Consider the following 14,937-nt stretch of genomic DNA (forward strand, 5'->3'; position numbering starts at 1 on the left):
AACGAATGATCCCTGGACAGATGATGAACGAGCAAGAGAGATTCTTCCTGGAGAAACTCGCCGCAGCGTCCGAGTACCCAGATTCCCTCCTCTACCAAGACGAGCGACGGGCGACGCTAAAGGCACGCATCGAGCATTATGACGAAAGGAAGCATCAAGTATTTGACGAGGATCTGGAGAGACGGAAAGATAATCCGTTTATCATCATTGACTTGGGCAGGGGTGAATCTCCCGCGGCGGGCGATTTCGATGTCGACGAGGTTGTCCACGGAAAGAGTGGTGGGAAGAAGTCCGACTTGCATATCATACATGATATTGACGACTTACGAAACAAACTGCCCTGGCCCGATCCAAAGCAAGGGCCGTGGAAGCCTGAATACCTTGAAAAGGACCCTCCGTTACGAGTGATGTGAGTCCGCTCATTGAAAGCAATCAAGCGCAACAGCAAAAAGGGGCACTAATGACAGCGTAACCAGACTGCTAGAGCGCATGTGGCCTACCTCGCTGCTACTGAACCTCAGCGAAGACGTACTGCTGGAGATCTTGACCTACCACCAGATCCCGGCTCACTTCTTGACCTTCGTTACCAGCGGCGGTGACTCCTGGAGCTTCGCCAGTAGCATGAGCTTTGCGGGCTTCAAAGGCTGTACGAAGACGGTCTCGGGCCCTGGTCAGGAACAGCCCACCAGCATGGCGGTGCTAGGTCGTAGCGGTAGGCACATTCAGGTCTGCCTCACCTTATTCAGCATCCGCGAGTATCCCTCACATGCGCTGCCCCAGGACGCGGACCCCGCGAGAACACCGCGGTGGGAGACGCACTCTGCGGTCTTGTACGTCCATTTTGACATTATCGAGGGCACGGCAGTGTGGTTGCTCGCCAGCCCCCGATCGTACCATCCGGAAAGGGGTCACGGCACGCAGAACCTACTTTGGAATGCTTTGAAAGACGACATGGCGAGTGACACAAACGCGCTTCAGTCGCTTGACGTCCCCGAGCGATTCCGCATCAGTGTTGACAGTCTCCTTGCGGCTGCCGAGTGGTCCATCGGGATGTTTTCGCATCACGTCCAGGACACGGAGAAGAGGCTCCATGAGTTGGTGAGTCCGTCTCGCCACATGGAATGAGAGGCAAAGCCGGAGCTATGCTGAGATGCGATGCAGACCAAACCTTACGTCTATCCGTATGACGATGACGAGACGGTGGACGACGAGGCAAGCGCATCAATCCACGCTCAGGACCTTCGTAGAATGGCGTTCTTGATGGAAACTCGGCATGGCAGTGTCATCAAAGTTGAGAATAACCTTCGGGTTCTCCGCCGTCTCCGAGAGTTTTTCGTGGAAAATGTGGCCGGGCATCTCGACCCTCTCAGAGATTCCCACGCCAATGAGATCCTGACGCACATCAAAGGCTTTGCGGAGAAGTTGACATTGGTAATGGCAGAGATCGAGGACTTGTTGGACAGGGCATCAGCACTGGATAAACTTGCGAGGAACAGAGAAGAATACGTACGCGGCGACTCAGAGTGTCAGATCAAGGGGAGCGAACGCTAAACGGCTTAGATTCAACGGTTGCAAGCGCATCACTCGACTCAGCAAATGAAGACAATCGCGGTGCTGACGGCGGATGACTCGTCCGCGATGAAGCAATTGTCTTTCATCGCCCTGATATTGTTACCAGTCACGGTCGTATCGGTAAGCCAAGATATTCCCCGTCGAGCATTGTTGTTGGAAGAAAGGCAGAACACGAATGCGCTGATCGGATGTCGTAACCAATGATATTCTATGCAGACGGTTCTCAGTACGGACATTGTCAAGTTTCAGGACCTTTCGAACGAAAACGAGAATGCCACCCGAGGCAAGTCCGAAGGCCCCATTCCGATGTACAGTTTTTCGGTGGCGGCCTTTGGCACATGGGCGGTCGCCAGCGTACTCATGACTATCGCGACTTTGGTCATTGTCAAGCCGGTAGGGAACGGTAGGAGGCAAGGCGGCGGCAGTGTAGACTGTGGGACGCACGAACCTCCCATGGAGAAAACAAGGAGATGTCGACTGATAACACGATTGTCTCATGCGTGGAACATTCGAGACAGGTTCGACTCAGCCGTAGACTCTTCGTCCAGCAATGCCAGGCCCAGGCCACCGAGCCCGGCGACTTCGGCACTCGCGACTTCGATCCACACGGCTCCGACAGTTTTCAAGACGGCATCAAAGTCGCGAGGGGCTCCGATGGTGGATATGGACACTCCCGTGCGTGCCGAGTCCTCTCAAACTTGGACGTCGATGGGGTACTGGCTGGGGGGTGCTTGGAACACAATGTGGCGGTCTGCAAAGGATAAGCTGAACTTGACGGAGACGGCGACGACACCTCTACCACGATGGGATAGTCGAAGAGACGAGGGGCGAGAAGATGAGCAGAAATCGCGGGGAGAGGGTTCGTGAGTGCATGGTGTCTTAGCATGTTGGTTTAAGGCACAAGGTTATCCGAAAGGTAATGTAAGGTAGGGTCGCATCGTCTAAGTGCTGGTTTCGGAGAAATAGGATCGGGCACGGCAGATTGACACATGCCAGATCCCCTCGGTCCCTTGCTACCCTCCGAATCTCCAAGGCTGCAAGGTTATCTGACAGGCTCAGCTCCTGTGAGCCGCATCTTTGTTTCTATGTTTCTTTCGTTGAATCGCCAGTATCGACGCGGACTCGGTGTATCCTGTATTGGTGTGCTGGCGTGGATCAGGATGGTGACATGACAAAGAAGGTGATATGCTAATGGTCGAAGCGGTGGGCGAAGAAAGACGAAGCTCATCATGACCCGATGATAAATAAGAGGAGCAGAGGAAGATTCAAGCTAAGTTCTAAGATCGCAATGTGGCGGTGCTTCCACGCTCCGTACTCGTACATGCATTGTCGTTTCTTTGGGAGCGTAGTTTCCCATACCTACCTAGGTATACACGTGGTATACTAGGTACGTAGGTAGGACGTAGGAGATGAAGGAAAGAGTCTCCTGGTGCTGAGGTAAGGCAACTTCATGACGCTGATGCATAGGAGGTTTGAGCGAATGAGCCCACTACACGCAGCTTGCGGGCGACTGAGTCCACCAGGAATGGCCCCCATGATTCGTCTTCTTCGGATCCGACAGGGAGCCACCTCGCCTGGCCGATGATTTTCAGGGAAGGCCCCATCACCCGAGGCAGGTGCCGTGCAAAGATGGTGGCGGCCCGGGAAGCTTGCGTGGGGCGGGCCTTCCACACTCTTGCCTCTTCTGACCACACGACTGGTGGTGCAGGTGCAGGTGCAGGGGAAGCAGAGGAAGGAGTGGGCTCCGGCTCTTTCACAGACCGGCGGCCTGGTTGACGTCAGACGAAAAAATGCGGCGACTTTGCGTACCTTGCCTTATGCTCGTCTCCCGCCGGCTCAGCTTACCACGCTTACCTACGACCTTACGCCAGCGCGTCTTAGACGATTTAATTAGACAGAAAAACACAAGTGTAGAGCGCGGAAGGAACAAACGAGAGAGCAGCTAGTGAAAACAATACCCTTACCCTGTTTGTTAGGTAGTTCCATTCGTCTATTTCCCTTTGCCCATTATCTCGCCCACTATCTTACACCCCGATACTTGATCCATCCTTGCTCGCATGACACTGCCATCCCATCCTTCTTCTACAATCTGCTACCTATTTGAGATCTCAGTTTTGTTCCCAAAGGGGCGAAACACATCTTGACTTGCCATGTTCTGTGGACGACAGGAGCACGCACACATTCACACCCACTCGCCTCATCCATAATTATCATCCAACTCACCCACACACGCCACACGTCGCATAATTTCATCCCATCGCACTGCTGCTGGCCCGGGGCCTTGACCTTTGAACCCTCGTCTCTATCTGCCAGTCTGACTACCTTGCTCCAATTCAAACCGGTTACGGGCTCTTGAACCATCCCGTTCTGCCCACTCGCGACAACCGTACTCGGGTTCGCTTTGGAAACGACATCTGAAGACTTGGTCCAAGCACGCCGAAATCCACGAGGGCATTGGACCAAATTTTGTGGCAGACTCTTGTCAGACATCGGAACCATATCAATTATTCTCAAGAAGCTTCAAGTGTTTACTGCTTCCATCCTCTCCAACCAGAAAATCCTGGTTGTGGCTAAGCCAACGAATCTGTCGCCTTTCCGTACTCGGAGATTCAGCCGTGTCTCGTTTATCTCGTGTAATGTGCGAGTCAGACAGATACGCACCTAGCTGCAATTAATGCCGTTTTTATTTATACAGCACTTCATCCTCCCTTCTTCCAACATCTCTTGGATCATCATCACCGATTACCATTAGGCGTTCGAAGCGTCTATTCGTATCTGCTGCAGTTCAAGGAAACTGTCCGGACCGGGAACAACATGGCAGCTGACCTCACCAAGACACTGGGTATCCCAGGCCTCGCCGCACCGATATTAGCAAACGCCACAAAGCCTAGCCTTGCCAACATCAGCGCCCCCTTGCTTGCCACCATAGTTCGCGATAGCTACCGTGCTACCTTCAAAGCTCGCGTCGCCGCCGGCGAAGCACGACCTTTTGTACTTCCTTATGGTATCTTTGCCAGCTTCATCGTCCCCATCCTCTACTTGACCTTTCCGCACACCAAACGGCCGTGGCTCTACAAGGCAAGATGGCTCGTGCTAGCCTTCATCGTCATCTTCAACATTGACATCTTGCTGGGCACCTCTAGCACCAACATGTCCATATCTTATGCTAGCGGCCTGTCAGCCTTCTGGGGAATACTGTCTAACTTGATTATGTTGGTATTCACGGCACCACAATTCGACTTTGAAAGAGTTGTCCGGAGGAGGAAGGGTGGCACCACTCCAATCAGATCCAAATTGTCTGCGGCTCACGCAGCTTCAACGAATGGATCTGGACTCAGGAAGCGAGCTGGTAGCAAGATGCGAAAAGCCGACCAAGTCACGGCCCCTGAAGTCAATCTCGAAGAGTACGAGTACTACTGGCAGACTTTCCCAGAGAATGGATGTTTTTCAGAGCGATTGGGCTGGGTCATCGACCTCTACACCAATTTTAGAGGAGTCGGTAAGAAAGCTTATACCCACGTGCTTGAACGAGCTCTATACTAACGTAAGTCAGGTTGGACCTGGGCTGTTTCGTCGGTTCCCAGTCCAGTTCCCCCGGAGAACCCTGGTACGGGTGAGCTCGTCAAGATGGATACCATCCCGTTGGAAACATTCGTGGGGTGCCAGACCTACAAAGACGAGAAAGAGTTCTTGCGACGGAAGGTCATCCCCATCGCAGTCTCGTACATGATCCTCGACATCGCCAAGGTTACCATCATGGAGGACCCATACTTCTTCCTCGGACCCGATTCGTCAATCCTGCCTGCTCATCTCGCGGCTCTCCCACCATGGGCCCTATCCATATGGCGGCATGCTTCCGTACTCGGTATTCTCTACGCCGCACTCGTCATGGTCTTTTCCGTTCATGACCTGTTCCAGTACTACGTCCTCAGCAAAGTCTTCCCCATGAGAGGTGAGCTGTGGCAGTACTCAACAGTCTTTGGTTCCTTTACACAGATCTTGGACAGAGGCTTAGCCGGGTTCTGGGGAGCTTGGTGGCACCAGACCTTCCGACATGCTTTCTCTGCCCCAGTCAGTTGGGCTGTAAATCGTGGCTATCTCGAAAAGGGGGCGCGTAGCACAAAGGCAATCGGGATGTCTACCGCCTTCCTTCTTTCTGGTCTGCTTCACGGTTCCGGAAGCGTCAGCGCGATCCCCGAGACCAAGTGGTGGAAGCCAGCGCTTTTCTTCTGGTTGTCGGGGCTCGGCGTCCTCACTCAGCAAACGTTCTGTACGGCCATGAAGCCCCAGATTATAAAGATGCCTCGCACGCTCAGGAGAGCTGGGAACCTCTTATTCGTGCTCATGTGGCTGCACGTCACCGTCCAGCCGTTGGCCGACGACTTTTCGCAGACTGGCCTCTGGCTCATGGAGCCCGTCCCCGTTTCGGTCGTGCGGGCCCTCGGCTTCGGTCGCGGAGAGACGTCATGGTGGAAGCCTGATATGGAAGCGATTGGACATTGGCATGTTGGACAGCATTGGTGGGATTCTGGGTTCAGCTACTAGAGCATCGGGCGCAAGCCCTCACCTCATGTTATGATATGACGAAGTAATGTGGTGACGTTTTTCGGAGATAAACCTTAGGGGAGGTACTCCTTTTCTTTCGCCTGCTGCATCTCCTCCGAGTCGAGATCCCCATTCACTTCGACGTGATCTGCGCCTCCGCCCTTGTGCTGTTCAGTAGGATCATTTCCGGCGCGGAGCTTCTCAAGCCCATTCTCCTCCTCGGGCGTGAGTCTTCGGGGGACAATGCACTCCTAGTGGTCGTTATCCTGTATTTGTGTTGGTGAGCCTAGTATGTTGATCGGTGGTAATGGGTCAGGAACACACCAACTTGACTACGATGTGTCTGTAAGGAAAGATTTGTTTCAGGTACGCCTCCACGCCAGACTTCTCTAGGCCGCAGATGGGGGTTCTATACCCGTACTGTATCCTCGAGAGGACAAAGCTGCGCACGGTGGTGTTCATTTCGTGTGTTTCGAGCGTCCCGTCTTCTTGCTCGGTCCTTGGGTGAGTTTCGTTTTGATGGTGATAAGTTCAGGCAATTGATACCGCCTGCTGTTCTCCCAGAGCTGGAGGTTGGGCGATTTCCGTCAGGGAAGGGAAGAGCTGTGAATTTTGATATCCACAAACGGTAGGTAGGCAAGCCCGGCCGGTTCGTGCCTTCCCGTACATGACAACGAGAAAAGGGCTAAGGTATACAGCCCCCCTCAAACCCATTCCCGTCACCAGCCAGCAGGCGCCCGTCTAGGTCGACGGGTCGGGTCAAACTGGCTGGGTGGTGGAGTGGTTAATGGTCAACGTCAATTATCTACGCCAACCAGCCTACTCGACGACAGGCTAAGCGCATCCGAGTACCCCGAGTTCGAATCCCAGCATGAGCACCAAGAGATGTAGCCACACCGGTGGTGAACTCTTTTTTGATGTTTTTCTGAGTGGCTGGTGCATAGTCAGTTAGATGAGCTTTGCGGGTTGATTTGAGGGCTTCATTACTCACTCCTCACCTCACATTGGGTGACTGCGGTTGCCATCTACAAGTTCACTTTGCCGCCGAGGAAAGGGACACGTGAGCCGACCAGTGGCGTTTTTTGTTTCGAAAGAGCGGCTCAAAGCTATCATTAGTTTGACTTTCCTCATTTGACTTGCCAGTCATTTTGTCATCGTTGCTTGTCATCGTTGCTTGTCATTTTGAATTACCCACACCATACGAAGCCTACCCATCGCGGCATGACCACGTCACTCAAGCGAGACCGAGAATTATGATGTGTACTGGTATGCTTGACTACTGCATACTACTGGAGCCTGATAATCCAGCCTTAACAACCTTATGAGCCCTCCTAGGCAAAACAATGAGAAAGAAAGGGGGTATCTGAGCCGAAAGAGAAAAGCCATCCCAAACCCTGGTATGTCCTAAACCTCCGCCCTTTTCAACGCCAGTCTGAAGCAATAAGAGAGAATGGGGGTATCTCGCAAAACCCAAAGTCAGTTCCAAGCCAATCCAGACCCAATCTTCGGCGTACCGATGCTGAAGATTCCAACTCCATGACGGGGAAAGAAAGGACCACCAATAGTCAATAAGAAGAAGACGTGAAGCCAAGAGAAAAGAAAGTCCAATGCCTAAAACCTGACCCAAGAGACATGGAAACCCAATACCAGAATCCAAGTCACCGATGTTAAAGTTGCTATTCGAAAGAAATGCAGCCTTGTGATGTCGTAGTACTAGTAAAGAGCAAGAAGAGTCCTCGATGCCATGTGATATAGGTCGTGGGCATGTTAGTTGCCGTGGCCGCCAGCCGACATGAACGTCAGAGTGTTGGCGCCCTCGACGTCCTCGCCATTGATAGGGTAGTTAAGGCCAGGCTGGAAGGCAGGCTGAACGACCTGTTCGAAAAACGTATTAGCAAAGTCATTCCAAATCTTTGTAGAAACAAGCTATGACTTACATCGATCTGCGTGACGCTAGAAAGATCCGCAGTCACGGACTGAATAGCCTGCTCAGTCCCGTCGATCCAGTTTATAGTCAGAGGGCATCCTCCCAGCTTCATGTTGTGCATGATAGCCACGGCATAGCCGCGCAAGACTGCAATTGCAGGCAACTCGCCGTTGTTGCGCTTCATCTGCGTCAAGACAATGTTGGTGACCCAGGCACTGTGGACCATCTCTCGAAGTACAATGTCACACTGCTGGCGCTGAGTGAGACCAGCGGCGCGGATGTGAAGCTTGAGCTTGGCCTGCATCGCATCGAGGAGATCGCCCAGGGAGGCGGTGACGATGCGGCGGCTGGCGTTGCGCTCTTCAACATTGATGTTCGGGGCGATGGGCTGAGGCGGAAAGGTGTGCTGCTGAAGCGGGACGGTCTGGAAAGACTGAACCTGGCCGGAAGACTGAGCCTGGTTGGAAGACTGGCCCTGGTTGGAAGACTGAGTATGGGTAGACTGAGCCTGACCAGAAGTCTGAGACTGGGAAGCCTGAGAAGCCTGACCAACTTGAGGCGCCTTGCCCTTCTGAGAGCTCTTGGCCTTCTGAGGAGTCGCGGCCTTCTTGGCAACACCAACGGTGACAGCGGACATGGAGCTCATGCTGGCAGTGAGAGAGTCCATCTTGCTGGCGTTCTGACGCTTCTCAGCCGGGGCCTTCTCGGCAGCAGCCGCCGTACGCTTGTTCTCGGCACCAGGGTGAAGCTGAGGGAGGCCGAGGTGACGGGGACCCTCGCCGTACTGAGGGGCATGGAGGTACGCGCCTCCGCCCTGGACTTGACCCTGCTGGGCGTATCCATGATCCTGAAAACAGTACGTGAGTAAAAGAATTGTAGTGAAGTGGAGGTGCAATTCTTACCTGGGCCGGGGTGGCCTGCTCGGTGAGCTTTCCCTTGGCCTCGGGAATCTCAGAGATCTTCATCTCCTCGACCTCGAGCTCCTCCTTCTTGACGTTGCCGCTGCCGCTGCGCATCTTCTCGTAGGTGTTGATGGCAGCGGCGCGGACGGGACGGGACTGCGCCAGCCCGACAGGAGCAGCCCTGCCCGCATCGGCGGTGGCGGCAGGGACGAAACCCTTGCCGCCTGCCTCCGCGGGCGGGACATACTCCTTGTCGGAGGGCGCGTTGGAATCCATCTCGTCGAAGTCGGAGTCGGAGTCGGAGTCGGAATTGTAGTACGACTTCTTGCCCTTCTTCTGCTTCTTCTTGCTCGCCTTATTCTTCTTCGAATGCTTCGGCTTCTTGGAAGGGCGAGTGGTGGCGGAGGAGGAGTTCTTTGCCTTTGTGGGCGTAGAGAGAGCCAGGGTCGAATTCTGGGTGGTGTTGAGGGTGGTCTGTAGAACAGGGAAGGAAGGGGAGGAAATCAGCTTCTGGGTGAAAAAAGACGGGTGTGGGTGGAAATCGGCGTACCTGGGTCATCTTCTTCGCAGAACTCTTGGGAGCAGAAGACGAGCCCTTGGTGGGCGAGGCATCAGGAGTGTTGGCCTGACCGCCCGGGACGGCGATGGCCACGGATGGCTGACCAGGAGCGCGCGATCCGCCAGCGCGCTGGGTCAGGAGTGCGTAGCGGTCCACCCAGTCGAAATCGCCAACCTCATGAGCAGCGTGAGAGCCGCGGTTGGAGATCTCGCCCTTGGCAACGCAGTCACGGCAGACGACGAAGCCGCATACCTTGCACAACTGGTGAACGGTCAGGGCGGCGGGCATCTTCTTGCAACAGTCGCAGGTATTCTCGCTGATATCAGTCCTTTTCCAGTCGTCGTGACCACGGTCTCGGCCACCCGAGGACGCGGTGTGAGTCTTGAAATGGTCCATGACGATGATTCTGATGAAGTTCGAAGTGATGATCGTGATGGATAAGGGGTACGTGAGCTCGTCGAGTTGTTGGTGTAGCGAATATTGATGGCTGAGCTGCGAAAGAAAGCTGAGAGTGTCGAGGGAAGAAACGAAAACTCGAGCTGTCGAGGGAAGAAAGAGAATCAAAACAAGAGAAGGTGAGGAGAAGAGGAAACAAAAAGTCCAGAGCTTTCGCCCTCCATGGAAACCTTCAATATCGAAAGAGCGGGTACAACAAGTTGTGAATTGCCGCCTCATGAAGAAGCCCTAACCATAACGAGAACGGGAGTAGTCGAGAAGCAGTGAGCCTCCCGCCCTCGAGAGAAATCTTCACCATCAAGGAGACGGGCGAGACGGGGTCATTGCCTGCCTCAGGAAGAAGCACGCATCGCAAGAAGGTCAGATCCAGGAAGATATGGAACTCCTGCTCTTCACAGAGACTCTTGATGACGAAAGACTGGTTGAGGAAAAGGGGTAGAACTTCTACCAGTCATGCCTACTATCCATACTAGCAGAAGGGCAGATGTAAAAGAAGGGAACAGCTATCACTTCACAGGCTCTCGATGTCAACATAACGGGCATGTGAAAAGGGGTGAGCTTACGGACCATTATACATAGACAAGGGGAGCAAAAAGAATTAAGGACTGTGACAAAGATTTTAAACTCCTATCAAGCAGATGACATATTGCAAAGGAGCTTATGCATCACTTCTGATGACTTAAAAAATCAAAGAGATTGAGTGATACGCACACAAGGGCCTCTCGCAAATTTGCGAAGCAAAAGTTGTTATCCCTAAATAAGAAATCTGGATATAAAGCACCTTATATGCCTCGCGTTCATCTAGGGCTGATGAGCTCTCATCTGATGTGTAAGTTCCAGTGACAACTATGCCAGATCAATCGCAGAGGATGAGAATGATACTAAGTTGCGTTAGACTGCGTCCACAAGATCCCAGTGCGATTCGAAGACTGTGATAGAGGGAGACTGTCCATATTGGCTCGGAAGAATGATACGATGGGTAAGAAGGATCCGAGCCAAGGTGGCTGTGGTGTCACTGGAGATGGATGGTACTCTCAGTACGTCTAAGGCTGAGTTCGAGACGCGTCTGGCTACCCGAGACGAGTCCCGGGTATAAAACCTGGTTGTCATCGCTCACAACTTGAAGCTTTACATCATCTAGCGTGGGCCTGATCAAAGACCGATCATCTCGCTATGCGAGAATAGGATCAAATGTGATGATCCTTGTTCTTGAAGAGGCATTGCGGTACAAGAGGAGAACTGCGACCTATTAAAAAGATTGAATTGCCTCCTTCAACATTGAAAGTGCAGCGCCTCTTATAGGCTAGCAAGAGCAATGTAACTTGGCCTTGCCATATCTGACGTAGCGGCAATGAGATGCCAACATGAGGTCCCCTTTTCGAAATAAAAAAAAAATCGATGAAGAAAGAGTAAACTTCGGGGTGTAGAAAAAGGACCATCAAGTTCAATGATGAGAGAAGTTCTTATTCGTGGTCATGATACATAGACAGAAAGCCAATGATATAATGTATTGAAAACAAGACATCGAGCGGTTAGAGTGGCTAGATAACCCGCACTTTGTGAAGCACAAGAGTTGGCTGTATTGTCAGACAGATGTATCATCATTGCCGACGACGAGAAAGGGCAGACAACTTGTGAGCGGCGTGAGGCTCGGCCATGAGGATAAACGCATGACCACTCCTAGATCCCGTACATCTATGCATCATGAGTTCCCAGGGCGGCTAAGCATAGCTGCCGCTTTACCTAGGAAGAGCCATTTAGTTGAGCGATGTACTTCTCGCCTTGCGCGACAAGAGGCAGCGTTTCTCGCTATGAACCATGATCAAGGAAACCTCTGTGAGGTTACTCGTCTGACACGAGTACTTCATTTACAACGGAGCCGTCTAGCAGTTTCGCCAAAATATAACTGTGCGATTTGTGTCCCGCGCGGCGACACTTTTCCGGAACAGGCTTAACCCCAACAGTCTCGAAGAACAGCTGGACCCCAGGTGTTAGTAAGAAATAGGACCGTTGCAAGGGATAGTGTTTCATGCGTAGGGGATATAGTTGAAGTCGGATATCGAGCAGGTGTACTTCATCGGCCTGTTCGTCGAGAAAGGAAGAAAATGACAGGCTGTAGCAGACAATTGCTTGCTGATACAAGCCCGTCGAAGGATATTGTGTGATTTTAGGAACACACAAGTTGAACATTGCGCAATTACAGGTCTGGCGATAACATACATGCGCATTGCGTTTATGTCACAAGTGTGCGATTGGGATGCATGTATTTGTATGTAATACCTTAGATTGCCAGAAAAGTCGGCATATCCATCAGCATTGGGAAACAAAATCGCTTGCACCCGCGCGGTCAAAGCTTTGCGGCGGCGCGGGGCACAGCGGGCGGGAGAGGGACATATCCGATGATGGGCAGGTGCTGGTGGTGGATAGCCTGGAGTTCGATGGTAGTGTGTCCCGCCCGCCGTGCCCCCGATCGTTGCCAGGACGACTTTCGCACTCGACTTTTTGCGCAACGAAAGAGATTGGCTGGGCGCATAGGGTGGACGACCAGTTACCGTAGTGACTGACACTTGACGGATAGGACGATGGAGGGTCCTCCTCGGGAGAGGACGGGAGACAAACGGGTAGGGTCCACGAGAGGGCAGAAATTGCGCACATGGACGGGACGAACGGGGTGGAGGAGGGGATCGGAGGCAAGTCATGACAAATGCCCACCTCTCTCTCTCTCTGCAAGTCTCCAGTCTCATAGATGACTCCGCAGGACGTCGGGGTCCAGAAGCCTTTCCTCGAAACAGGATGGTGGACTTTTTTTTTTCTCACGAATCGGACGTGGACCACGTTTCGGAGTACGGATGCGGATACATACACGATACTACATTTCTGTCGGTGGGAAGTTCAAGAAAAAAAGTCGACGAGTGACGTTGGAAAAGGCGGGTACGTAGCCAGCAGGGACCCGCCTTTTGGGAGCCGGCGCACTGTGTCGAGTGAAACGGCTTGAGAACATTCGGCCAATGGCGTGAGCCATGCTTTCCCAAAAGCTCGTTGATTCGCCAATGGGTCCTGCAAGCAATTAAACGCGACCCCATTAATGGAGTCGTGTCAGACGCGTCAAACGCGTGCGGCTCGCGACGACGCGCCGACCGCATCGCAAAGTTTCGCAACGGGCACCGCCCACCTTCTCTCGACGAGGACACTTTTTTTTTTTCACCTTCTTTGCTCAACGTCGTTTTGTGGCGCAATGCCCTGCTGATTGACTCACGGGCGGCAATCGCGGGATTTCCATATCTTTTCTCGGTGTAGTCATTTCTTCACCGCTCACCTGCTCTTCCTGCAAGTGCTAAAGCCGGCTGATGCTAGGCTCGACGGTCCGGTCAATCTTTGACAATTCTGGGTCTGGCGTTGCCTGTCTACTTGGGCCAAGGAAAGCCATCGAGAGTTTTTTCCGCTGGGGTTTTGCGATTTCGCTTTTCGACAGTCGTTGAGAGCGAGGGGGAGAGGAAACCGAGAGTGTGCCCTTGTCGCAGTCGCGAAAGTTGGAAGAGGCGGGGCATGATGGAGCGGATTTACCCACGTTTCTGATGCAAGCCATTAAAGACAGCCCCTCTTTGTGTCCAGGGCGCCTGGCATGCGGAGCACGACGGGATGTCGAACCCCTCGAGGTGGTCCGCCGCTCTTCGTCACAACTTGAGGTTGAAAGCCACCACCACTAAGAATACCACCACCACACCGCCATCTCACGCGCTTATGAACAAACCCGTGGCTACCCTGAGGGTGGTCTCGCATCACAGAGAAGGGGGGTCATGAGATCGTTGAACGGTAACATGAGAGGCGGGCGTTTCGGGAGCAATGAACCGGCTTCCATGGCCAGGAGCACCCTCGAGTCATGCGTCATCTCGTCCACAACTCCCAAAGGATAGTTCAGGCATAGTATGTGTGACTGAGTATTTGGTCGTATAGCACGGTAAGTACGGAGTACTCTATACAGAGTACCATGCGATGCAGAACAAGCTTCAGGAGGAATCCGGTAGGCCTCTCAAGATTTGATTACCGCCTTCGAGGCCGACAGAAGGTGGTATCCGGAATCAGAGAGATATGATGTAGTAGGGGCCCGATCGGAACATGTCGCCAGAACCGTCCGGTATGGCCCCCAAGATCGCTCGAATCAAGACCTAGAGACTATGACGGCAGCTGGCCGAAGCGCAGACGGAATGTGCTGCAGTACCAAGCCTAGGTCCCTTTGTGCAGTCCCAGCAGTCTCTCGATGGAAGTGGTACATGGTGAATGGTGAGTGGCGCAGCATTAGGAGCACTTTTTTTTCTCCACGGCTGAGGAAGCACGAGCGTAAGGACCATATGTAACCGCCATGGTCAATGGTCATCATCTATAGTCATTTGTTTCCGGCTCATCTTGCAGATGAAACTTTGAAGTAATCGCAGCAACCGTGGACAGATGTGAGTGCATAGAGCGACTGGAGTGCAGTAGGCAATCTTGTAGGGCCGAACTGACTGCAGGTCTGTCGTTGGAAACAATAGACGCCTCGAAAGTCCAAGAGTGTGGAAGCCCTGACTCGAGCTAGGCTCAACAGAGACTGCTATGTTGGCTGGCCGTCCGTGTGTCCCATTGTGTGGGAGTTTGACAGAAGGGAGGGCGCGAGCCGCGGCTCCTTAGCGATAAAGTCTGAGCGAACGCAGTAAGCCAAAAGGGGAAGTGTAGATTTTCTCTACATTCTTACGCTTTCCAATAGAACGGGGATTCCAAGCTGAGGTGGATGTATGTCATGAGCCTCGTGAGGCAAGGTAGAAGGCATGTCCCGTGGGAGAGTATGTCTCGCATGTCTTGCAGCTCTCTTCTCGGCCGCAGAAGCCCAGGGAGATGGATGCTGTCCGATCGTTCATGGGCTCAAAGGTTATTGATTGGGCAAAGGGGGAGATGGGGACGAGATGAGGCAGAGACAGTAAAGATGAATGGTCTTGTGCCTT

At 53.0% G+C, this 14,937-nt stretch overlaps 3 protein-coding genes across 3 annotated transcripts; 2 read left to right on the forward strand and 1 right to left on the reverse strand.

Annotated features, from left to right (window-relative positions):
* Positions 1-1,260: 1,260 nt before the first annotated feature.
* HER10_EVM0009496 (telomerase reverse transcriptase) lies at positions 1,261-2,576 on the forward strand (the record flags this gene model as incomplete). Its single annotated transcript, XM_035478982.1, has 3 exons — positions 1,261-1,506; positions 1,561-1,692; positions 1,789-2,576. 3 exons carry the CDS (start codon positions 1,261-1,263, stop codon positions 2,437-2,439), a joined length of 1,029 nt encoding a protein of 342 aa, XP_035335236.1. The 3' UTR covers positions 2,440-2,576.
* A 1,677-nt stretch (positions 2,577-4,253) lies between these two features.
* HER10_EVM0012575 (uncharacterized protein) lies at positions 4,254-6,117 on the forward strand (the record flags this gene model as incomplete). The annotated part of the gene is made up of 2 exons (XM_035481968.1): positions 4,254-5,071; positions 5,126-6,117. The coding sequence occupies exons 1-2, from the start codon at positions 4,387-4,389 to the stop codon at positions 6,115-6,117; spliced, it is 1,677 nt and encodes a 558-aa protein (XP_035335466.1). The 5' UTR covers positions 4,254-4,386.
* Positions 6,118-7,884: 1,767 nt separating this feature from the next.
* HER10_EVM0001694 (uncharacterized protein) lies at positions 7,885-9,901 on the reverse strand (the record flags this gene model as incomplete). Its single annotated transcript, XM_035471434.1, has 4 exons — positions 7,885-7,992; positions 8,055-8,891; positions 8,947-9,420; positions 9,497-9,901. The coding sequence occupies 4 exons, from the start codon at positions 9,899-9,901 to the stop codon at positions 7,885-7,887; spliced, it is 1,824 nt and encodes a 607-aa protein (XP_035334668.1).
* Between the last annotated feature and the right edge of the window lie 5,036 nt (positions 9,902-14,937).

This window comes from Colletotrichum scovillei (genome assembly GCF_011075155.1).
Source record: "Colletotrichum scovillei strain TJNH1 chromosome Unknown Contig00004, whole genome shotgun sequence".
NCBI lineage: Eukaryota > Fungi > Ascomycota > Sordariomycetes > Glomerellales > Glomerellaceae > Colletotrichum > Colletotrichum scovillei.